The 24,937-nt window shown below is 48.8% G+C and overlaps 7 protein-coding genes and 1 non-coding gene across 8 annotated transcripts; 4 read left to right on the forward strand and 4 right to left on the reverse strand.

Annotated features, from left to right (window-relative positions):
- Positions 1-3,317: 3,317 nt before the first annotated feature.
- On the forward strand, positions 3,318-7,463 carry YALI1_F06708g (uncharacterized protein; the record flags this gene model as incomplete). Its single annotated transcript, XM_068283261.1, has 1 exon — positions 3,318-7,463. One exon carries the CDS (start codon positions 3,318-3,320, stop codon positions 7,461-7,463), a length of 4,146 nt encoding a protein of 1,381 aa, XP_068139362.1.
- Positions 7,464-8,946: 1,483 nt separating this feature from the next.
- On the reverse strand, positions 8,947-11,175 carry YALI1_F06787g (uncharacterized protein; the record flags this gene model as incomplete). The annotated part of the gene is made up of 1 exon (XM_504990.3): positions 8,947-11,175. The coding sequence occupies one exon, from the start codon at positions 11,173-11,175 to the stop codon at positions 8,947-8,949; it is 2,229 nt and encodes a 742-aa protein (XP_504990.3).
- A 1,046-nt stretch (positions 11,176-12,221) lies between these two features.
- Positions 12,222-12,623, forward strand: YALI1_F06797g (uncharacterized protein; the record flags this gene model as incomplete). The annotated part of the gene is made up of 1 exon (XM_504991.3): positions 12,222-12,623. One exon carries the CDS (start codon positions 12,222-12,224, stop codon positions 12,621-12,623), a length of 402 nt encoding a protein of 133 aa, XP_504991.1.
- A 1,659-nt stretch (positions 12,624-14,282) lies between these two features.
- YALI1_F06830g (uncharacterized protein) lies at positions 14,283-15,473 on the reverse strand (the record flags this gene model as incomplete). Its single annotated transcript, XM_504992.3, has 1 exon — positions 14,283-15,473. The coding sequence occupies one exon, from the start codon at positions 15,471-15,473 to the stop codon at positions 14,283-14,285; it is 1,191 nt and encodes a 396-aa protein (XP_504992.2).
- A 2,831-nt stretch (positions 15,474-18,304) lies between these two features.
- YALI1_F06858g (uncharacterized protein) lies at positions 18,305-19,852 on the forward strand (the record flags this gene model as incomplete). Its single annotated transcript, XM_504993.3, has 1 exon — positions 18,305-19,852. The coding sequence occupies one exon, from the start codon at positions 18,305-18,307 to the stop codon at positions 19,850-19,852; it is 1,548 nt and encodes a 515-aa protein (XP_504993.3).
- A 1,520-nt stretch (positions 19,853-21,372) lies between these two features.
- Positions 21,373-22,068, reverse strand: YALI1_F06896g (uncharacterized protein; the record flags this gene model as incomplete). Its single annotated transcript, XM_504994.3, has 1 exon — positions 21,373-22,068. One exon carries the CDS (start codon positions 22,066-22,068, stop codon positions 21,373-21,375), a length of 696 nt encoding a protein of 231 aa, XP_504994.3.
- A 259-nt stretch (positions 22,069-22,327) lies between these two features.
- YALI1_F06899r lies at positions 22,328-22,423 on the reverse strand. Its single transcript has one exon. It is a non-coding gene; the product is annotated as a tRNA-Phe (tRNA).
- Positions 22,424-22,877: 454 nt separating this feature from the next.
- YALI1_F06904g (uncharacterized protein) lies at positions 22,878-24,887 on the forward strand (the record flags this gene model as incomplete). The annotated part of the gene is made up of 2 exons (XM_504995.3): positions 22,878-22,903; positions 23,762-24,887. 2 exons carry the CDS (start codon positions 22,878-22,880, stop codon positions 24,885-24,887), a joined length of 1,152 nt encoding a protein of 383 aa, XP_504995.1.
- Positions 24,888-24,937: the final 50 nt, after the last annotated feature.

Consider the following 24,937-nt stretch of genomic DNA (forward strand, 5'->3'; position numbering starts at 1 on the left):
TGGCTAAGAAAACTCGGGCTCAGGAGAGCCGGCAGAAGGAAGGGAAGGGGTTGTTTCCAGAGCAGGTCCGTCAACGAGGAGACTCGGTCAAAAAGGCGACGATTTGCTGGTCTGGAAATAGCCCCTTGAAGAGAGAATGGGTTGCTGCTAGCAGGGTGATTGTTGAAAAGACTGTGTGAAACCGCATCATGAGGGTGGAAATGAGACTCTGGCGCCTCGTGCATGTCTGAGGCCGTCTAAAACCGTCTAAAACCGTCTCTTTGGAAACGTCACTCGGTCTATTCAAGCATGAGAGTACTTAGAGCAACTGAATACAGCACAGTATAGACACGGTCCCTATGGGTTGGAAACCATCAACTTGTCCTCCTCAAATGATCGGTGTAACTTCCGCACAGAGCTAACACAGCTGCGTGGGCAACCGAGTTAGTTACAAGCCAGTTTTGAGCCAGTTTTGAGCCAAATGTATGCTTGTCGCTCATCTTCGCACCGAGATCCACGTCCGAAGACGATATCTTGCCAGGAGACCGAGAGTGCTTGGGCCTCAGAGTGATGAAAGGTGTCTTGTAAGCATGTATAGCTCTCGACGCAAGTTGCTCTCGACAAGAAGACATCTATGGCCAGTAATCCAGAGCGAGTGTATCACCCAATGGTAGTCTGATAGAATGGCTGGAAGAGGTTGAAACCGCGTCAACCGAAGAAGAAAGATATGTTTCGTTGATGAACAGCAAGAATACGAATGGACAACAGAGTCCACCTGCATGTATTTGAGCACTTGTTCGTTTCGTTTGCAGAATAGAGCCACAATGCCTGGTGATGAAGCTGATACGAATGTACCATGGCATCCACACACAGGCATGGACCACGTATTATCCAGTCATGTCCTCAGTTCTTCAGCTGGTCGAACCAATGAGAACAGTGGATTGAGACTTGCGACCAATGACCTGAAAACCAGTGATTAACCATGACCTGACCCGACTTGGGCACTGCCTGCAAAGCGACACAAGATGGATATCGTGAACCGGATACAGGTTGTGCTGAATGGCACTCAACATTCTGTACAAACACTCGACTGTTGCTGGTCTCATCCATCCAACTTGACCTTTCCATAGTCTTGTCAAACCTGAGGTCCCTCAGACAGAACGCCGAAAACGAGATCACGAAAGGAAACACGCAAAATGGGTTCAGGATGGCCACTTGCAACTAAAAACGTTTCAGAATCGAAATCGGAAGAAAATCGGGGTAATAGGAGAAAAAAGTCACACCAGCTCAACCCAGCTCAACGACACCGGTTCATCTACACATGACGAACGATATCACGTGACCCAAACTCTCCCCAGACCTTCAACACAAAGGAATAAGAACCTATGTACGATTGAAGATTTCGAGTTCGGAGATCGAGTTTGGACGTGTGCCCCCTTTGGTATCCCTCTCAACCACGTCATAACCTGAACCGAACCTTTTCATTTCCATGGTGGGTGAATGGCTGGTTACTGTACCAATAGAGATACCGAATCCTGAACCCCGCATCGAGCCGATCGCCAGCCATATGTTCTGATCACGTGACTAGCCATTTCTGGCCGAGTCGGGATTTCCGCGGGTCAGGTTGGGGGGTTAATGTGGTTCGGCCGGGTAACTCATCCAATTTCGTCCACGTGATATGGTTGGATTGAGAAACTTTATTTTCCGTCACGTGAGCTGAGAGGAGGGATCAGCCGGCTTCCCGTGTGAAGTCCGAGGAGCGTGGTTGGAAAATGTGAGCAGATCAGCAGCGGGTTTCTTCTCCTTGTTTTCAATAGAGTATCTTTTGGCGCGTTGATTAGGTGGGTTCGAACGCGTCGCGGTTTGGGGGTGGTAATTAGCTGGAGAGATGAATGGGGGCAAAAAAAAAAAAAAAAAGAAAAACGAAAGAAAAGAAAGTAAAACGGGGAATCGACGGGTATTTATATTTGATAGGAGATCGGGTTGGGGGTTAAAATATATCGATCAAATGACCCTCCCAAAAAAAAGAAAAAAAAAAGGTAGATAATTAGTTTGTGTAAAGAGCATTTATGGTGTCTTTTTCCATGCCTTTTTTTATGCCTTTTAATACTACTTTTAATACAGTTTTAATACAGTTTTAATACCACTTTAATACCACTTAATCCCACTTTAATACGTGGTTGGCGTTTTTCGCTCAATGCGGCAAGTGACACAAACACAGACCCACAATATATATACGTCTGGATCCGCCCGATTCCGGGTTGTGTTGGTTGTCGTTTGTTCTGGCAGTCTTCATATCAACATCTTGGCACTGTAGCCACACGTGGAAACTTTACCTTGTCACAGAGTTGAGATTTTCGTGTTACACCACACGATAGAGCACCGAGCACCGGTCGTCAGCTTCTTGCGCAGTCAGCATTTGCGGTATAACGACATCTCCAGCATCGTCTGCGCCGTCGGCATCTTAGACAGTACGGAAAAAGGAAAAAAGGCGACAGTGAACGATTTGATAACAGTGAGTAGGGGGATAAGAGATTGAGGAGGTTGATGATGACACAGTGACAGTGATGACAGTGGCGACAGCAGTACCGACAGCAGTACCGACAGCGGCGACGGACGACGACTCTCTGATCGACATTCCTCCAAAGGGGGCGATCGTCGGACGCGGTTTCAAACAGGGTCTTGAAACTGACTGTTTGAACGGCCCTGGCCGCAGCAGAACAGTTCAGTAACTGGTTCGAAACTCGAGCTGCTTCTGGACAACTTCAGAGGACCATTGTACTGGTGTGTGCTGCTTTTGTACTGTTGTCGTACGGTCGATGGAATGACTTTTTGAGACTGGGCTGAAACTATTGCAGACGACCTTGCCGCTTAGCGAGACCGATTATAGTCTCCGCAATGAGCATAGCCAAGGCCTTTCCGGCTCTACTGTCAAAAACAATTTCTTCCTTGAGGATCAAGGCCAAGTTCATTCCTGAAAACTACTCAGTAGCAACTGTGCCCAGACAGTGGTGGAATTCTGGTGCCGATCTGAGTATTGGACTATGACTGACTGGTGTCTGACTAGTTTAACTACTGCCGACGGACTTTGCAGCGACTAGATTGGTCTAGGTTTGGTCAGGAGATCATCTGCTCCTCGACTCATCCCCATAATGAGATGACTAGACATACTGCCCATAACCGACGTCTGGGTGGCTCGTGGAGTTCTTCAGCGACACAAGTGACTAGAGAACCAGTTGATCGTAGTCACAGTCCACAGCTGTCTTACCAAGTCCCTGACGAGTCCCTGACAGAGTTTACAGGCTGTTGCTTGTCCACCTGTTCCACCTTGATGGGTCATGAGGACCTTGACCTTTATATCCGACCGATTCAGGACAGCAACTTCATGTACGGCATTCACATGTTGCTACGTTCGACCTTCGGCCTCACTTCAGTACAGCACTAACCCAGTGGACATTTCCTCGCTCTCCGAGTCCGACCGGTTCAACCGAATCTCGCATCTCCTGGAACAGTCTAAAGTCTACTCTTCGGTCCTCCAAGACCGGCTGCAGAAAGAGCGCGAAGCCCGGGAGCTCGCCCGACAAGAGGAGGAAAAGGCACAAGAAGCGTCACGAGACCGCAAAGATCGCCGCGAGGCGCGTGAGCGCGAGAAGCAAAAGAATCTCGAAAAGCTCGAGGAGAAAAAGAATGCCACCAGGGGCAAGACGCGAGCCAGCCGGCGCAAGGCGGTTCTGTCCAAAACTGAGGTTCAGGAAATGGACAAGTCCAAGAAATCCAAAAACTTCAAGAAAATCGGCCAGCCGCGAATCATCACCGGCGCGTCCATGTACGACTACCAGATCCATGGAATCGAGTGGATGGCGTCGTTGTACGAGAACGGGCTCAATGGCATTCTGGCCGACGAAATGGGATTGGGCAAGACCCTTCAGACCATTGCATTCCTTTCTTTCTTGATAGAGAAGCAGGTTGGCGGGCCCTATCTGGTCGTGGTTCCTCTGAGCACGCTCAACAACTGGGAAAATGAGTTTCGTAAGTTTGCACCGAGTATTCCCGTTGTCAAGTTTTATGGCGACAAAAAGGAGCGGGCGGCACTTTGGAAGGGTGTGCGAGTGGACTATGAGATGAGGGGTCTGAAAAAAAGGGGTGGGAAAGACGGCGAGTTTGTGGAGACCTTCCCGGTAGTCATCACCACTTACGAGACGGTTGTGATGGAGACCCGACGTCTGCAGATGATGACGTGGAAGTATCTCATTGTGGACGAGGGCCATCGCATCAAGAACGTCAACAGTTTGCTTCTGAAGAAACTGAAGCTTCTGGATACGTCGAATCGTCTGCTTTTGACCGGCACTCCTCTGCAGAACAATTTGACGGAGCTTTGGTCTCTTCTCAACTTTCTGCTTCCCGACGTGTTTTCCGACCTCAGTATGTTCCAATCGTGGTTTGACGAGAAAGAAAACGGGTCTGGCGACGGGTTTGGCGGCGAGAATCGATCGGCGGAGTTGGTGGAGACTCTTCATTCGATTCTGAAGCCGTTTTTGCTGCGACGGCTCAAGTCGGAAGTCTATTCGAATCTGCCCGACAAACGCGAGTACTTGATTTACATCCAGATGGCTCCTCTTCAGGAGGCTCTGGAGCACCGCCTGCGACGTCATGCACGGACAATCAACACCAAGGCCCAGAAAAAAGACCGGGTCACTCCCGAGATCGTTCCCGAGCCTCTTGGCAAGCGGGTCCGAAAGCAAATCGTGCGGGAAGACGTGGTTGACACTTTTGACGCTGATTTGGGGTCCGACGATGATGGATACGACTCGAACGAGAGTGTCGATCGAGACCTGAAGCGCCAGAAGAAGGAGGACTATGAAGAAGAAGAGGATTATGAGGACGGAAGTGACGGAGAAGAGGAGGAGGAAGAGGAGGACGATGAAGAGGGGGGTTCTGAGGTCGAAGATGAGGGCATCAGAAAAAAGAAGAAGAAGCACGTGAATTCAACTACCTCGTCTTCGTTGCTTCCTCCGGCCGACAAAGCGGCGCCCCTAACCCAACTCCAAAAAGACATTATCGAGGGGCGGGTCAAATGGGTTGATAACAAGTGGGTCCCCAAGACGGAGGAGGAACTGGCCAAGATGGAGGCCGATAGAGCGCTGGCCGAGAATTTGATGAACGAGCACACCATGAGCGAAACGGCCCAAATGGCTGATCACGTGCCCAAAGACATCCTGGACGTGATTAACGATACGAAAAACGCCTCTACTACCATCCCCTCCCTGCAACCCATGCACCCGGACGCGCCCAGGCACGCCATCAAGTCTGATCCTCACCAAATGCCGCCGAAAAACTACTACTCGGCTCCAGATGGCAACTGGTACCCGCTGTACCTTCATCCGTTGTTCCCAAAAAGGAAACAGACGGTGACAGGGATGACCAATCACGTGATTGGCAGTGACGGGTTTGGGAAACCGCTCAAGGAGTCACATCAAAAGTCTCGTGAGCAAAAGTCTCGTGAGCAAAAGTCTCGTGAGCAAAAGTCTCGTGAGCAAAAGTCTCGTGAGCAGTCGCCGTCGCAGAAGTTAGGCTCTTGCGTCAGCACTGCCGCCAAAGTCGAGTCCCGTGACCTCACCTCTTCCTTCTCGGTGAAAAAGGAGTTGGATCCTGTTGATCAGTACATGCTTCGGTTACAACTGCTCAAAGAGAAGCGCGAGAAAGAGGAGGCTGAGGCGGCAGCTGAGCGGGCGAAAATGGATCCTGTGGATGCCTATGTCGACAAACTGAGGCAATTGCAGCGTTTGTCGCCTGAGGACGAGGAGGAGACGGATGTGGAGACGAAGATGGAAGAGGAATTGAGACGGTTGAGAGAAGAGACTCTCAATTCACTAGATTCGGTGGAAGCAGAGACAGAGACCGAGTCCCGTGAAATGAGGGAGTTGAGGGCGGAGTTGTTGGGTTTGAAGAAGCAAGAGGATGTCAAAAGTGAGTCTGAGACTGTCAAGAAGGGGTCTTTCGGGGAGGACAAGGACTCGATGAAGAAGGAGCAAGTATCTATTTCGTCTTTTGTGAAGAGTGAATCGGAGGGTGTTACCTCCAAAAATGATTCTGAGTCTTCTGGTGTTTCTGAGCCTTCCGCGGTCACTGTCACATCTGGAATGGCTTTTGAGCCGATTTACAGTGCTTCCCAGTCTTCTGAAGTGACTCATAATGCCCCTGAAACGGTTCAGTCGCCTTCTATGGTCTCTGACACGACGCTGAACCCTTCTACGCTCTCTGACACGGCTCTGAACCCTTCTATCGTCTCTGACACGGCTCCAAAACCTTCCACGAGCCCTTCTGTGACGCCAACAGCCCCTAAAACGGTTGTGAAGCCTTCTACGACCTCTCAACTCTCTGCTGTCCCTCTCACGACGATCTCAGACTCGGACTCTGACGAGTTTGCCTCTGCCAACGAGGACTTGCAAGAATCCAACGGAAAGGTTCCACCAGAAGATCTGGACGAAGAAGTTAGTGAGAAACTCAAGGAGGAGGTCAAGAGCGAGCAGAAGGTGGTGGATTCGGTTGATGAGAAAGCCGCCGAGGTGGTGCAGGAGCTGTCGACTTCGGTCATGCCTTCACGCGACCTCACTCCCGAGGAGCTGGCTCCGGATATTACGGAGTTCTTGTCTACGATTGCGTTTGACAAAATCTCCACTTCACAGACCCTGGCTAATCTCCGAAAAGTGGCCAATTCGCCATACCTCGTCAAGTTCCCCTGGGGCGAGGAAGAACCTGTTGACGAGCGAATCATTTCTGATTCAGGCAAGATGAGGGTGTTCGATCAGCTGGCGATGGAGCTGGTGAGCAGAAAGCACAAAATGCTAGTGTTTTCGCAGTTCTCCGGCACCCTGGATCTGCTCACCGAATGGTGCGAGTTCCGTCACTTGCCTTACTGCATGTTGATCGGATCCATGGGTTTGGAGGAGCGTCAGGAGATGATTGATGCGTTCAACGAGGAAAGTGGCCCGTCCATTTTCTTGATCACTACACGCGCAGGCGGCACCGGCATCAATTTGACCGCTGCGGACTCGGTGGTCATTTTTGACAGTGATTGGAACCCCCAACAAGACAAGCAGGCGATCGATCGGAGCCATCGAATTGGCCAGAAGAAGCCTTGTGTCATTTACCGGCTCATCTCAACCAACACCATGGAAGAAATGCTGGTTAGAGTGGCTAGTGATAAAAAGAGACTGGATGAGATGGTCATTCAGGCCGGAGATTACTCCGGCTTCTCCAAGGACGCCAACAAAACCGTGGATATCGACAAGACGTTTCTGCGAGAGATTATGACCGGTAAGAGTGATTATGAAGCGCATGAGGGCATCGAGAAGATTGATGACGAGCTGATGGAAACCCTGTTGGATCGAAGTGACGAGAGTTACAAGAGACACAGAGATAAGACGGTGGAGCTACCTAAGAGTATCGAGGTGATTATTGGCTCGCGAGATGAGCATACGTGATGAGCACACATACGCTCACGTGCTGAGCGCAGCGAGTCAGGTGTTTTTACCCTTGGTACCCGTTTCCTGTTCTGAAGCGGTTCGTGCTGCGTCCATGGATGTATTTTAAATGTATTATTAGGGTGTAATGTGGTGATGTGATATTATGATGTCCACGTGGTATTTTTTTCGTCGTATTTTTCGAGGTATCTTCACGTGACATATTCACGTGACTCCGCTAGCCGTTTTTGTTGGCTGACTATTTTGTTGAAATTTCTGCAGAGACACGTTGTGTAGAAAAAATGCCCTCCTCTCTACAAGTAGCTCGAAACACACTCAAAGTTAGTCATATTCGGATTTTAATTCACGTGACTACAGTATTTCCTCAGAATCTCCGTCATCATCGTCGCTCGGAGCAGATTCAAGTCGATTTTCGGTCAACATTTACACTGTCGTATTCCAAGAAAAACACAGCAATATCGCGAAGTGGAACATAGACAAGAAAAGCACATGAAAAGGAAACCAGAGATGATGTGGAGCTTTCAGATCTGAAGTCCTGGTTCTCATAATTCCTCTATTGACGTAGTTGTACTGTTTCCAAAGTGGTAGAGATAATTTGGTCGGAAAAAGTGAGGGAAAAAATGTTTTAAGCCGCTGAAATGAAATGTTAGAGAGACGGGGAGTTGAAGATTGGAAAGCGGTTGATGTAAGGATACTTCATTGTTGTTTTTCTGTAACTCTCAGTTCTATATCGACTAATTTATATCGGCCTTGATGTGGTGTTTGATGTGGTGTGAATCTGAATAATAGTTTGTCATCTGTCAGATTTGAATAGCCATTTGAAGGGCGTTATTTGTGTCTCTCCGAAGAGTATTGTATAGAGACTAGTTAATCGGTCACATGAAGTGCCCACGAGTTGAATAGCTCTCCTCTGGGTGGAAGTTCATGACTAATCCCGTCTTTAAGAACACTCCAACAGGGTGAATATTGACCAAATCAGAGTGAACTCAGCTGGAGTAGAGCAAGACAAGTACTTTAAAGATAATATATATATAAATCAGCCTTTCAGGTGTCTGCAACCATCCCAAATACGCGACCTTCTGTTGAGCCATCTGTCTGTAATTTGTTACATATGGTTAAGGATTTAGTTGGGAGTTAGTTGGGAGTAATTGGATGGGAAACCAGTGAAAACTCGTCCATTACAAGTACGATTCATCCACATGTTTTACACCACTCTGTGCAATATCATTCCATTAGTTATAATTAAATTTGTAGTTCACACACAACTTATGCCAGGAAGTTCCTCCAGGAGTAATGGGGTGGTACAGTGCTTAGTTGGTTGGTTGATGAGTGTGGTGATCGATGAATTCGATGGTTGATGACGTACTTCGTGCTGACTGATTTCGTGTTGACTGATTTCATGCTGGCTGATCTATTGTGAACTATGAGCTCGTGCTGAAGCATCACTCAGTGTCAGACTCGCTGAATGTCAGGTGCTCAACACTCACTGGCAATATCCCTTGAAATACAACCCCAAAGCCTTCATGACAAAATAAAACCGGTAGTTGGGATACTCAATGGCACAAGTATGGTTAAACACCCCCTCCATCTCCTCCTTGAGCCACTCACCGTTGCTCATCTGCTTGCTCATGAGAAACCGGGCCGCAGCATGAATCTTGTCCTCCTGGGGATACCGACCACTCATCAAACTCAACAGGGCCATGGCAGTAGGCACGACCAGCGAATGGGGTCCGCGCACGTACATCTGGGTCTCGCACGACTTAAAGTCCTCGGCCCAGCCTCCATCTGCTTCCTGGTAGCCCGCCAGAAAGTCGCACGCCTTTTGAACCGTGGAACAGTTGTTATAGTTGAGATTCTGCGTCTCCAGAGCCTCCATGGCAAACATGTGAGCGTAGCAGTAGCACACGCCCCAGGAGCCAAAGAAGCCGCCGTCAGGCTGCTGCTCTCGAATAATGTATCCAATGGCAGCAGAGATGGCTCGGTCCACGTCTTCGTTGCGGTAATCGTGGTACTTTCGAAAGTAGGAGAGACCCAGAACAACAGAATCAGTGCATTCCACGTACGGATACTCCACCATGATGTTTCCAAACACCTCGGCCGGATTGATCTTCTCCAGCATGGACGACGCCCGGATAGGCTCATAGGAGGCGAAAGAGCCCGGTTCAAACGAGCCCACGTTCTGCATTCCCAAAAGTAGATCGATGGCAGTGTGTTTCCGCTTGTCAGACACTTGTTTCTTCAGATCCTCGTATCCAGGCGTATTCTGGACCATGATGATGGCCTTGAGAGCCTCGGCAGTACAGTCGGAGACCGGATACCCCTGGGTCTTGGTACTAAAGGGCCATCCTCCGACGCGGTCGTCTCGATAGGAATTTTCCTCCGTCGGCTCGTTGATCTGGGACCGATCGAGAAAATCAAACGCCGCTCGGATCGTCTTCTGGTACTGGGGAAGTTCGGCAAAGCCACAAACACACGCGTATTGCACGGCAAACGCAGTATCCCAGACCTGGAGACCGTTGGTGCCGTTCATAAACATTCCCGACGGATTCAGAGACAGAAATTCGGGCCATCGGGCCGCAATCTTTTTGTAATTCGCCGAATCGGGCCCCTCATGGAGATACATGACAATGGAGGTCATGGCATTGTTGACGGGAGCGAGACACAAGTGTCGTGTGTTGGAAACCTCTCGAAGGCACAAGTTGTAAATTTCCTCCTTGACCTTTTCTTTGATCCACTGCGGTCTGAACTTGCGGTATCGTCGGAGAAGCGCGTTGCCAAACTTCAAAAGGCCGGTGTGGGGATAGTAGAGGTCGACTCCGGAGATGGAGTTGCAATGTTTGGAGAAATCAATCTCCGAGTAGGGCTTTTTGTAGATTTCGTCTCGGAGCTCCTCCAGCAACGGAGTGAGTTCGCATTGGGCCTCCGCAGCCTCCAGATAGCCCATGGCAAGGTAGATCCACCGGGTATGGACCCACCATCGGCCCGGATGAACAGGAACAAAGTAGGGCAACAGCCAGAGCTCGCCAGGGGCCGGATTCACACCCTCCCATTTGTAGAGATTGAGAATCGACAGCCAGGTCTTGCCCCAATGGGGGTTGTTGATGGCGCCGCCAAACTTGGTGAGCAGCGTTTTGCGCGCCTTGACGCAGACCGGATGGTCCCGTGACAGGCCCAGTAGTCGCAGGACCACGTAGTTGATGCTGGTACCGAAGCAGGTGCTCTTGTCTTCTTTGTGAAGGCCCCAGCCTCCGTCAACTGGGTGGGCTGTGTTGACAATGTATCTGATCATTTCGGTTTTGACCGGCGTGGGGATCTCGTTGCCGCCAAAGTAGCACGCCGTCACATAGCCGATGCTCATGAACTGCGGTCCGTCGTATTCGCTCTGCCACGCGCCGGAGTCGGGGTCTTGCAGCGACGCAAACAGATGCCAGTTTTTGAGAGCCGCTTCGTAGGCATTTTTCACGGGCTTGGAGTCCAGAGTCACGGGCGCGTATCCCGGCAGCTCCAGCGAGTATTTGACGTAGTCGGTAGCCCTCTTTTCCAGCTCTTCCAGCGGTGTGGTATCGTCATACTTCCACCATTGCGCCCCCAGATCGGACGCGTGGAACGTCCATCGTCGCAGATCCGTCTTAGGTAAGCCGTATCGGTCGCTGCGGTACTTGGAATGTCCGTTTTTCGCAAACTGTTTCGACACACTTTCGTGGATTCCCATGGCGGAGTGAAGTGGTGAAGTGGTGAAGTGGTGGAGTGGTGCTATATACTGGGCAACTAAGCTAATTCACATGAACATTTGAAGTGTGGATAAAAAGACGAATAATGACACCAGAAAGAATCCGAGTAGTGCATTAGATTCATAACAAAAATACGAGTAAAAAGATATAAAATACTCCCTTAATCGTCCTCTTATTCCTGAAATGACAGACTCTCTACTCCTCGCTCATATCGCATCAAATACGAGACATGCGACAACTAAGACAGGGTGCGACTTGTCGCTAGTTTAAGTTTCGAAGAGGTGATTTGGTACAAAGATGAATGTGGATTATTGGAGTAAGTACCGAAAAATGGAGCCGGAAGTCAGGGGAGTCCACAGGTATAGTTGGTTCATCAATGAGATCGCTATAGGGTCTGTTTGGTAGACATTTAGGAGCCTAATCAGTTGACATTGACTCAAGTAAATGATAGAGTTTGTCAAGTAGTTACTGGAGAGGAGCGTTACTATTTAAATAAATTTCAAAAAAATCAAAAAATCAAAAAATCAAAATATAATATTTTTAAAAAATAAAAAAAATAAAAAATATATATATAAAAAGAGTGTGTTTTATTCAAATAATGGGCTCAAAAATAATCCAAAATAGTCCAAAAAATGGCAAGATCGATTCCTGGTCTCCACCCAATCAAACCATTCAAACACCAACTAAAATCCCCTTGTACAATCCCGTCATATATTTACATATTTTCATGTCAAAATAAACTCTCGGAACGGCTCCAACCTCCACATTCCGGATTACGTAATCTTACAAAGTAAAAACTCGACCTGCAATCGACCACTAATCAACGACTAATCACCCAATTCAGCTAAAACTCGGAAAATTAACTACCAGTCACTTGACCATCTTCCTGTCCAAAAATCCGTCCGATTGTGACGATTTTGCCCTTTCTACGATCGTCCCACGTTCCCTCGCGCATATCATTCACCTCTGACAAGTACTGCTCTCGTACTCGTACTGTTCGACTCTCTAACACCCACAAAACGCCCACATGTCGCTCCTGCCCCAGATCCCTGGTCTCCTGCCCTGGTGGCAGCTCATTGTGTCCATCACAGCCACCCTCAACTCCGCCCAGGCCTACACGGGCACCCATGCGACCGCCAGAGTATACTCGAACGACACCAACAAGGAGGTGACGCGACTCCAGGCACGGACGTTTGGCACCTGGACCTTTCTGTCGGCTATCATTCGGTTCTATGGCGCCTACTATCTGACCGACAAGCACGTCTACGACCTCACTCTGGCCTCTTATCTCGTGGCGTTTGGACACTTCATGTCGGAGTTCCTCATCTTCAAGACCGTCAAGTTGAGCGGCCCCTCCATTGCTCCCATGATTGTGTCCACCACCAGTATTGTCTGGATGGTCTTGCAGAGAGATTGGTATCTTAGTTGAGAGTCTGGATATGTTGATCGAGTGCCGCTTGCGCTGTACTGAGGTCACGTTTCGGCCTGAATCATTGGTGCGAACCAGCCAGCAATGGCTCCAGTATCACTTGGACGCGGTCTCTTTGATCTACACACTCAACGCTCACCGTCTGGTCTATACACTCAACGCCACACCGTAATGAATAAAATCAGCTGTTACTTGATCGTCCGTTACTTTGTCGACCACCCATCTTCGGCAATGAAGGTCAGATTCGCAAAAAAGATGTACAATTCAACTCCCACGAGTCCCACGAGTGTACCAGATGTACTCTCATTTCTCTAGCATCAATATTGACCTAGTAGCGACGGTTCAGACCACTTCCAGCTGTGATGGATCACAGAAAAGGTGGAAACCCGTTCAATGCCGGCAGAGATGGGTACAGATGAGTACCGCTATGAAGCTAACAAGGCCGCCATTCGAACCATGTTACTCTCGTCGCTCTAGCTCCAGTACTTGGAAAGTTGTGGGAGATGCAAAAGTGGCACAAGCTACAGTCGTTGGCTTAAACAGGCACAGTTGGATTTTCCGTGTAATTACTTAAGAGTATTATTTTCTCCAAAAAAAACTCATCTAGTTACACACCTAATGACCAAAACAGTCCCGAAACGAGACACCAAACGACGCCAAACGACACCAAACGACGCCAAACGACGCCAAACGACGCCAAAAAGGTAACACCGACGTCGAATGATACCATTGGATAACGGAAAGGCCATCCGAGTGTTTTTCAGCGGACAGATCAGAGAGTCAGAGTGAAAGTAGCAGCAATAGTAACAACGACAACGACAACGACACCACTCACCCAGAGTCCTTGAACGAGAGAGACCAGCTCACGGCTTTGTGCCTGTCGCATTCAGACAAAGTCCAGAATCAATGCCGTTGGCTGGGTAGGTGCCTGAAAGCATTGGTCTGGTCCTTTGCCTGAGGATGTGGTTGTGGCCAGACCCATGCTCGAAAGCGAAGCTGGCAAAACGACAAATCCTTAGCTCTGGCTCACTCTCTTCGCATGAGAAGTCTGCGTTACCCCAAAGACATTCCTTACCCACGAAAAGATACACCAACTCTGACGAGGAAAGCTCGAAGGTCCCCTGGAAGCCTACAAATCGGTCTTGACTTATCAGGATGCGATAGGATACCCTGTCGAAGTGTCATGCTCGGTTTCACACTGACCTGGAGACGACACGCAACTAACCATGTAGCCAAGTCACCAGATTATGACCAATAAAGCCGGCAGAAAGTGATGCCATGGATGATTGATAGGGACTTGAAACTGGCCGATGAGAAATGGGACGGTGTTTGAAAGTGTTGTTGTCGATGTGACGCTGACTACTTGGACCCCAACGGAATCGGTTCCGTCTTCCACCAGCATGTACCGGTGACGAGTGCGGTTTATCTTGGATATAGCCAGTTTTACACCGTGAGCCGTCCCTACAAGTACCTTACAGTACCGTACTCCAATCAATGTATAACTTACTTATATATCCATCCAAAATACAGACCTTTATGAATCAATAGTCTGGCCAACGGAAGGACTCATCCTACACGCGACAGGCGGTCCATAACAGGTGGTCACAACAGGTAGACCGTAATAGATGGCCCACAACAGGTGCGGCTCGCACTGTCCCACTACTTTGTGGGGTCATTTTCCTTCAAATGATCCAAGACAGGACCCAGCAGTCTCTGAAATCCATCCTTACCAAGAGTAGCGACCTTGAGCTTGGTCTTGGCAGTCACGGTGGCCTGTCGAGGCAGATCGTTCAACAGAGCTACCTCTCCAAAGTAGTCACCCTGCTTAAGAGTAGCCACCACGCCAGACTCGCCCTTCTTAGTCACCTCAGCCTCTCCGCTCTCCACGAGGTAAAAGGCGTCTCCAGCCTCTCCCTCGGTGATGACGGCAGTTCCGGGCTCAACCACCTGGGACGTGAGAGCGTCGGCAAGCTTGTTTCGCTCGTACGAACCCAGATCGCTGAGAATGGGTACCTCCTTGAGAAAGCCGTCGTACATGGACCGTCGCTGATGGGTGCCATCTAGCAGAATCTTTCGGAAAGTGACTCGGTCCAGCGACCACAGTACACAGGGCTGAGTGGCCACCACGGTGGCTGCTCGGGGAGCGTTGTACATGAGGGCGAGCTCTCCAAACGAAGAGCCGGGTCCGGAAGAGTTCACCTTGACGCCATCCTTGATGAACTCGACAGCGCCGCTCTCCACAATGTAAAAGTAGTCTCCTTCGTCGCCCTGGGTGATGATCTTTTCGCCGCTGTCGCACTTCTTTTCTTGCAACGACTGCAGAACGGACCGGCATGCTTCCTCGTCAAGATTGCCAAACAGAAAGTTGTGGCTCACAGACTTGTAGAGAGACTCAAGCTGCTCGGCAGAGAGGTTGTTGGAGGCGACGCCGGAGGCAGCACCGGCAAAGGCACCGGGAGCAATGGACTCGGCAGAAACAGAGGTTCGACGAGTGAAGGGCGCAGCAGGCTCACTAGAGGCAGAGCCGGGGCCCTCTGATGACGTGTCGGCAAACGAGGACCGGAACAATGAGCCGTCTGTGCTTCTGGAAGAGGAGCCGAAGCCAGGCTCTCGGAATCCGCCGCCCAGGGGCTTGGAACGGGGTCCGTCGTCGTCAGCCTCTTCTCGTTTGGCCAGCCGTTCGTTGAAATAGTCCGCGCAGAACCGCAGAATGTCGGTCGGCTGTTTGGTGGTAACTTCGCGGTTGAGAAGGTTGAGTTCGTCCACGTAAGCGGGGGGTAGGGTCACTGGGTTAGAAAGAATGCGAAAAGAGCGACGAGGCTGCGAAATGACCATCAACCTCTTTGCCATGAGATAAACGTCTAGATAAGAATAGCTTGGCTCAGGTCACTGAGGCAAAGAATCCTAGGGCCAGAGTCAATGAGTCACGCTCAGACAATACCAGAAATTCTGGGGAGTGGGAAGAGAGCTATCTGACGGTGTAATAGACCAAGCCATTAATAATGTCATGAGTGATGGCCGCCACAGACCGTGAAGTCACATGACAGAGACAGAGAGCCGTGAACCTCGAAATAGTAGCATTTCCAGCCAGATAACAGATGAACAAGCTGAAAACTGCTCTTTCAGCAGAACCTACGAACCTGCTCATAAGCTGTCCACGACTACCACCACTCTTCACACAACCACACTCCGTCTGGTCATTACCACACATTCGACCTGGCTGGGGTCATGTGACTATAGCCTAGTCACATGACTTGTGTCTGGTCACATGACCCCAAACAGCTGCCTCATTGGCACGAAACACCACCTTTTCTCCCCCACAATGTCGCCACCACGTCGAAATGTCGAAATGAGCGCAAATCGTGACAGGGGTCGGGGAAAACGAGCAATGTTTCGCGCCGAATGAGCACGTGATTCCCTCCCACAGACCCACTCATAACCTCACGTGCCCTCCATCATGTCGCTCATAACCTCCAAGAACACCCCGGTCATACTCACTGTTGTGCGTTGTGGTGATAGTGTTGTTCAAACCATGGGGTGAATTACGTACATACATACATGCGGAGCAACCCTAACCCTGGACCTGAGAGAGGGGGGTTAGGGGGGCCGGTCTGGGGGTAGCGGCCCAGAACGGGAATGAACAGGGTTAGGGTATTTGTGAGGGCAGTGATATATGTCACGTGATGGAGCGTGGATTTCGCGGTTTCTGCGAGGCTTTTGGGTCACTTTTGGGTCATTTGGAGCGATCTGTTGTTTCGGATGGAGCATTTTACCGTAGACTGGACAGACGGTTGCAGCATTTCAGCGATAGGGGATCTAGGAGAACCTCGATTAGGTCAATTGGGGAGTGAATGGTGTTAGAATGATCCTTGTCTCCGGTGGATTTGATTGATAGTTTCAGAATTTCGATGGGAGTAGCGGAAGTGCAAAATCACATTTTTGGTTTTTTTCTTAGTATATGTATATATATTTTAATTAATCTCATCACTGTATGCACTCTTAGTTAATCCACTCAAGTGGGGGATAAGAGGATGGATAATTGACGATGGACATAGTTTGGAGAGCGAGTGTCGAAGTTGTGTCGTATTAATATCCTCTCGGTTTAATCGATTTTTCATCATTTAATTTAATTTAATTTAATTTAATTTAATTTTAATTTAATTTAATTTATATTATATATTTTTTATATTTTATAATTTTATATTTTTATATTTTCCTTTTTGTGCTTCTCTCAGAAACTTCATATCGCGGGGACGTTCTCAGACATAGTGAAAGACAGTGTGGTCTAGGGTGCAGTGCTAATAAGGAGGAATCCAGAAAGACGAATAATGGTCAGATTCGAGTGTAAAAGGTATGGATGAAATCCCCGTAACAAGAGGATTATATCGGTCCAGTTTTTATTGCAACTCGAAACCTCCACAGCTGAGAAAACCCGATATAGCCCCAATACTTGTAGTCAACACCTGCTCATACTACACTGTGTGTCTCCATCACATGACCACAATCCCAACTACGACACGCCGGATACACGGCACTCAATTGACTTTCTACCTGCGTTTCCAACGTGTTATTTGTAGGAGTGCAGGCGTGATGTAATCTGTGGGAGAATCAAGACTGCAGCCATGGGATGGTGAAAGTGGTTGTGTGGATGATGACGGTTTTAAGGAGATATAACGAGAGTGGCTGATCGATTTATGGACTTTTCTGTTCAGATATGGATTATTTTTTCAACTACTCGTCGAATACTATTTCTGTTTTCAACCAATTGTCAACTAACATTTAGAGTTACTTGAGATTGATTCACATTTGTCAGATTATTAATCTCCGATAAACGCCCCTCAATACCGCTCTCAAGTGTCTGAAAGTTGAATCATTCGTATCTAAACGCCCCCATTATCGCTTGTAAGTGTCTGCTAGTTGTTTCATCGTACCAAAACTCCGTCGCGACGACAATTCCACTGAACAAACCCTCATAGCTTTATGAACCGCGCTGAACCTAGACTCGATTCAGCCGATAACCGCTGGGTCAAAAGTGCGAATATAGAGAAATAAATGACACTATTGTAATTACCGCACTCTTAGCATTCACATGACCTATCAAACTATAACAAAAACTTACCGTTTAATATCTCCAACACCATTACTAATACCTGTCTTAAGTCCGCTACTCAAACGCAAATTTATCCGCAGCGGTGATAAGCGGGACGGCCGAATGTCTTCAACTTTTGCTGCAGTGGAGCAATTGGAATTCTGAGAAAATATTTCGAATCAGCGTGCTTATTAGAATAATTTGACACTTTCCAACTCCCAGAAAGAGGCATTTCTGCCCCAGAAAAGTCCCTCACCAATTACTAACTGCGTTTGCATCCCACTGCGCTATCTCGGATCCACGTTCCTGAATAGGCAGTGCGTATTGGACTAGTGTGAAGGGCGATATTTGGAGATTGTTGGCGCGGAGGACGCAGAGGATCATGTGACCTGGCACCAAAACACTTTATCACGTGACACGCTTCCCCCGCCTCCGGGTCGGACAAGACGCTCGTTTCTTCTCCGGTCCGAAAAATGGACTCTCCAGATCTCGCTTAATTATTCGCCCAGGTTCCATCTTTTGCCCCGCTTGAAATATGCAAAATAAAGTTCAGAAACTTTAAACATTGAACTTTATCCCGAACTCTAAATATATGCCATATATACGGTGTCTGGGGGACTGTATCGGTCCCATCAACCAATTGCTCAACATGTCCATCTCCATTTCGCTGCCCAACGGAAACAAGTACGAACAGCCCACGGGCATTTTCATCAACAACGAGTGGTCCGAGGCCTCCGACAAGGGTACCATTCCCGTCTACAACCCGTCGACCGGCGACGAGGTGGTGCAGGTGGCGGCTGCTACTGCTGAGGACGTGGATCGGGCAGTAGTTGCTGCTCGAAAGGCGTTCCAGAGCTGGCGAGATGTCCCCGGTGAGGAGCGTGCCAAGTTGCTGGACAACTTCATCAATCTGGTGTCCAAGAACCTCGACACGGTGGCTGCCATCGAGGCTCTCGATTCCGGCAAGCCTCTTCAGCTCAATGCTCGGGGTGACATCGCCGGCGGCCTGGCCGTCTACAAGTACTACGCAGGGTGGGCGGACAAGGTGTTTGGTAAGACCATTGTCAACACCACCAAGAAGCTGGCGTACACTCTTCACGAGCCCCATGGAGTGTGTGGTCAGATCATTCCCTGGAACTATCCGTTTCTGATGGCCGCGTGGAAGATTGCGCCTGCAATTGCGGCTGGCAACGTGGTGGTGATGAAGCTCGCGGAAAACACCCCTCTGTCGATGCTGTATCTGTGCAATCTGTTCAAGGAGGCCGGGTTCCCTCCCGGAGTGATCAACATCTTCACTGGCCACGGCGCCAAGGCTGGCTCGCGACTGGCTGAGCACCCGGATGTCGACAAGATTGCCTTCACCGGCTCCACCGCCACCGGCCGAATCATCATGAAGCTGGCCGCTACCAACCTCAAGGCCATCACTCTGGAATGTGGAGGCAAGTCGCCCATGATTGTTCTGGGAGATGCCGATCTCGACCAGGCCACCAAATGGGCCCATGCCGGTATTATGACCAACCAGGGCCAGATCTGCTGCGGTGTGTCGCGAGTGCTGGTTCACGAGTCCATCTACGACCAGTTTGTCGACAAGTACGTCGAGGTGGTCAAGCAGCGGTCTCGAGTCGGAGACATGTTCCAGGACAAGATTCTCCAAGGCCCCCAGGTCTCCAAGGTCCAGCAGGAGAAGGTGCTTGGCTACATTGAGAAGGGCAAGGAGGAGGGCGCCAAGCTGGTCTACTCTGGCGCTGTGGCTGCCGAGGCGCTCGAAAAGGGCTACTTTGTGCCCCCCACTGTGTTTGCTGACGTCAGAGACGACATGGTGATTTCTCGAGAGGAGATTTTCGGACCTGTGGTTGCCATCGCCAAGTTCTCCGACGTGGAAGACGCCATCAACCGAGCCAACGACTCCGAGTACGGTTTGGCCGCGTCCGTCTACACCAAGGACCTGACCGAGGCCCACCGAATCTCCCGACGGCTCGAAAGTGGCCAGGTGTTCATCAACATGGCCCATATGGGCGACTACCGAATGCCTTTTGGAGGATACAAACAGAGTGGAATTGGACGAGAGTTGGGCGAGTATGGTCTCGATACTTATACTCAGTGCAAGGCGGTGCATATTAACATGGGTATGAAGTTGTAGACGATGAGCGAACGAATCGTCTTTCAAACAACAGAACCAAGTGAAGAAACAACAGAACCAAGTGAAGTAAACAACAGAAACAAGTGATGAAACAACAGAAAGAAGTCAAGTAAACAACTACAATTGGTTCAGTTTGGGAATTCGTGAAAATTGAACTGATGTTATTGAATGTATTTTGTATTGTGGAATAGTAGCCGGAGAGTTGTCGAAGTCATCAATTACGCCGACCCCAGGCTTACAAATAGTGCTATACCTGGTTAATACCACTACGGTCCAATTACTTAGACTTTAGTTGAAGAAACAGTCTGCTGGGGGTCTCCATTTCCTGATACAGAGGAGATAGAAAGACGATTGACTGACCAAAATGTGCAGTACTAGAAGGTAGGAATAAATGGTTCTAATTGAGCAGTTTGTATATCGATATGTTCAGATATCAGCGTTTTTGTTTGAAGTCGGAAGATGAAATTACTTAGCTTTAGTTGGTGCAATCTGGAGGAGGTAGGAAAAAAACAAAACCCAAATCTTCTGTCCTCAGATAGAGTGAAAAACACCACTAATGGCACTTATTAATCACCCTTACTAATTACCCTGACTTCACCCTTACTAATCACCCTTACTAATCACCCTTACTAATCACCCTTATTAATCACCCTTACTAATCAAACTTGCTCATATCGCTTCTAACATTGCATTGTATCGTATCGTGTGTCCAATTCAACTGTCTTGCTCAATCCCATCTACAAGTAGTCATTCCGACCAGAATGAACGGGTTAACTGCTGACTAACTGCTGACTAACTGCTGACTCCGATTTTGTTTTGTTGGATCGACTGTCATCTCCTTGACTGTCTACAGATGTCCACCATCCCTGACCAGTGGTGGTGAAAGGCATTCAACATTCTCCTATTTGATATGATTACTTCCTGCCAAAGATATGAGTAGTTTGCAACTTGTTTAGAAAAGATTTTGATATCCAGAAACAGTTCCCTAGAATCCAACAGAAAGGGGAGTCCAGGGTCTAGAAACACCGTTGTGATGACCTACAACTATTGAAAAGTTTTGTTGCTACGAATCAACGGTGCAGGGTCCCCGGGAAGAACCCAGAGCGTCCGAGTCGTTCAAATCATCCGATCTTTGCTCAGACAGAGTCATTATCGACTCGGAACTGGGATCTGCTGAACAGGAGGAGTCTAGAGAGGAGTCTGACCCTGTCTTATCATGTGTTTTGACATGTCCTTAGAACCCATCTCTTGGAGCAATATCAACTGGACCGAATGAAGCGGAATTATCTCATACAATCCCTACCCGACAAACTACTGCACTGGTAGTACATACTGTAGTTGCACTGGATGGAATGACTGTGGTTTTCCTTCTGAAATACGAGCACAGTGTACTCCACCGCCACCGCTAATCACTCTATCGAATTATCTATGTTAGTATATGTCTCTATGAGTCCTGTATCGTGTAAAGTGACACAGTCAATCTTCAATCGTCCAGCATCGTGTCAATCTGCACATCAGCGCTACTGGGTCAACTTGCTCAACTTGTCCATGTCCGGATTTCTCAACAAAACATGAAAATGCTCCACCAAAGGAATGCTCTGAAGAGCAGCCCAGTTCTTGAACCATAAGACAGAGTCGCCCGTCATTCCCAGACCCCGCACAAACGTGTCGTGCACAAACCGCTCCAGCTTGTCACGAGACTCGGTGGTGATGTCGCCGTTGTCGCCCTCCTTGGGGATCTTGGCTCGTGACCACACCACCACGTGGACCAGACCCTTCTCCATGGCGTAGGGAAAGTCGTTCAACAGAATCCGCACGTCACGTGGGTCGCCAAACAGCTCATCGCTGTACGCCACGGGCCGCTTCTCCAGGCTCGAAGTCCACCCCAACTTGTCCACCAAAATGTACTCCATGACTCCTCCCGAGTACTTGGACTCGATATCGCGCTTCCACAGAATGTAGTCGGCCAATTGCGACGCCGACCGCGACAACCGGTGCAGCTCATTGTGTCTGATCACGTGCTGAAGATCGGCCCACGACTGCCAGTGGGTCTGGGCTTCGGGAATGGCCAGAATATCCTTGTCGCGTTGAGACACAGAGGGCGACGCCAGCAGGTCCTGGATCACAGAAACGGTCATTTTGCGCCAGTGTAGAGACCCGGAAGCAAAGAGGGTGCGCACCGCTGGGGTATTTATCCTCCTACAGATAGGTAACATTGGTGACGTAGTGTTGTATTCGATAACGTTTGCATTTGGAGAAAAAAAATGAGCTAAAAAAAATTAATTAAATTAAAAATTAAAAAAAAAAAAAAAAAAAAAAAAAACCGACTTTATCGCTAAGGCATACGCCGGCAAAACATGATCAGTTCTGACAACAATCATCACATCTCTTTGATATTCCTCTGCTTTCACCGGGTCTAGACAACTCCGATTATTAATTCAAGGGGGAAAAATATTAAAAATGGGTATAAAAAGATGCGAATTCTGTGGATCGAACACAGGACCTCCAGATGACGAATTTGGACTGAAGAATGACTTCAGTCTGGCGCTCTCCCAACTGAGCTAAATCCGCAAACTTTAATTTATCAGGAATCAACCTCGGGATTACTTAGCATTTTGCTTAGGTCAGCCATTGATTATGTAATCAAAACATTACATGTCTGTTGAATCACATGACACGCATTGAGTCTGTTTACAGTAATCTCTTTTGGGGTATTTTTGGACTTTTTGGAGGATGTTTACCTGTTTCCAAATATAGAATTTTAAACTTTGGCGGGGGACATTGAAACAATGGATTGTTTTCAGGGGGCCAGTGGGGAGCATAATATCACGGGATTGACGAGAAATGAAGGCAAGCCAGTAAGGGGGATCGATTTTTCGGGGACATATTGCCCGGATTTCGGCTTTAACGGCTCGATTTCGGCTTCCCTAACCCTCTGTTGTTGAGTCCAATCTCCCGATAAAGTTGTATCCGTTAGCATACACATGGCACTCCTATCTTGACTTGTCCACATCAACACCACGCCATGAAAAACGTCATTTACTTTTGCAAGTGAGTATTGCACCGACTGAGGCTTGTTAATGGGGCTGGAGGAGGTGAAGGGAAGAAACGCGGTCCGAATTGGTGGCAAAATGGGGGTTTGGGGCAGATGTGGGGGCTATGGGGGTGTTGCGATAATAGGAGATTTAGAGTGGTTGAGATGGCTCTGGGGTGGTTCAGAAACAGTCTAGAAACAGTCTAGGAACGGTTTTGGGTCAGTATAGCAGCTATTATGGACTTTTTTCGAGTCAATTGGTCCAGTGGATTGATTCTATGTTGCACCAGGACAGTTCGAGTGCTACTGGATTTTACAGTGGTCTAACGACGATTGTGGACCGTTGGGGTAACGACAATTGTGGATCATTGGGGTAATGACAATTGTGGACCATTGGGGCTTTTAATGAATGGGTAACTGGGATCATGTGACTTGAGAGGTGATTGTGATATGGATGAGAGTGGCAGCGAGACAGACAATGTAAGATTGAGCAAGATATGCCCTTACGATCTTTCCTGATTTTGTTGTTTGACAAGAATTGTCTTGGTGAAGATCAAAGTGATGAACTTGTTACGCCACCAAATGTTTTGCCTGTTGTTTCCCATAGTTTGCCTGTCTTCAACAGTCTCCTTTTTTTGGTTCCTTTTTTCACTATCTTGTTTCTATATCAGCCTCCTGGTCCATCTGCCTTCTGCCATATCAAAGAGCTGCTCTAGACTGTTCTGATCGCTGGATCTACTCTTCATACACACCTCGCCATGACTGAGGTCACAGACTGCTACCACCTCTTCTTCTGAATGTTCAGACCAACGGATTTCTTCAGAAGGTGGTGCCATCCCCCCTTACAACTCATTGACCTACATTTTCTAACCCAGCTGGTCAATCTACGCACGAAAACACCTGCCATGGGAAATCCCGTGCTCGTCAACCACCCACATCATCTACGCCTTTGCCAACTGCGATCCTCTCACGGGCGAAGTGCAACTGTCAGACAAATGGGCCGATGAGCAAATTGTGTTTGAAAACGACAAATGGACCGACGACTCAGAAAAGCAGCTCCACGGCTGCTTTTACCAGTTCAACCTGCTCAAACGACAGCACCGACAGCTCAAACTTTTCCTCTCCATCGGAGGATACTCGTTTGCCGGAAACTTTGCCGAGATGGCCAAGGACGAGACCAAACGGAAACGATTTGCCGAGTCAGCAGCTCAGCACGTGATCAATCTCGGTCTCGACGGCATCGATCTCGATTGGGAGTACGCCGACACGGACGAAAAGGCCCAGCAGTACGTGGAGTTGCTTCGTGCGGTGCGTCTCGAGCTCGACAGTGTAGCTCTCAAGACGGGACTTGATCGACACACGTTTGGGCTGTCTATTGCTGCTCCGGGCTCCGTCTGGTATGCCAAGCATCTCAAGATTGCTGAAATGGACCAGTTTCTGTCCTTCTGGAACATTATGGCGTACGATTTCGCTGGGTCTTGGTCACCGCAATCGGGCCACCAGAGTAATCTTTATGGAGGAGAAATCAGCGTCGATCAGATTATGAACTACTATGTTCAGAATGGAGTGGCTTCTGAGAAGCTGATTCTAGGAATGCCTATCTACGGAAGATCTTTTGCCGGCACTGACGGCCTCAATAAGCCGTACACTTCTGTGGGAGAAGGTACCCAGGAGGAGGGTAGCTGGGAACGCGGAGTCTGGGACTATAAGAAGCTTCCTCGGCCGGGTTTCGAGGCCCATTTCGACGACCAGTGCAAGGCGTCGTACCTTTACAACAAAGATACAAAGACTCTCGTGACTTATGATGACGTGAATGTCGTCAAGCTCAAGTCGGAGTACGTGCGACAGAAGAATCTGGGCGGAGGAATGTGGTGGGAGTCGTCTGCCGATGGGGCCGGAGATCAGAGTCTGATTTTGAACTTCGTCGAGGGCCTGCATCTGGACAAGGAAGAAAATTGTCTCCATTATCCCCAGTCCGAGTGGAGAAACATTAACAATTGACTCGGAGAAGGGAATGGGACGGGAGGAGTAAGTGTCTGGCTGCTACTGGG

The sequence above is a fragment of the Yarrowia lipolytica genome, chromosome 1F (assembly GCF_001761485.1).
Source record: "Yarrowia lipolytica chromosome 1F, complete sequence".
In the NCBI taxonomy this organism is placed as follows: domain Eukaryota; kingdom Fungi; phylum Ascomycota; class Dipodascomycetes; order Dipodascales; genus Yarrowia; species Yarrowia lipolytica.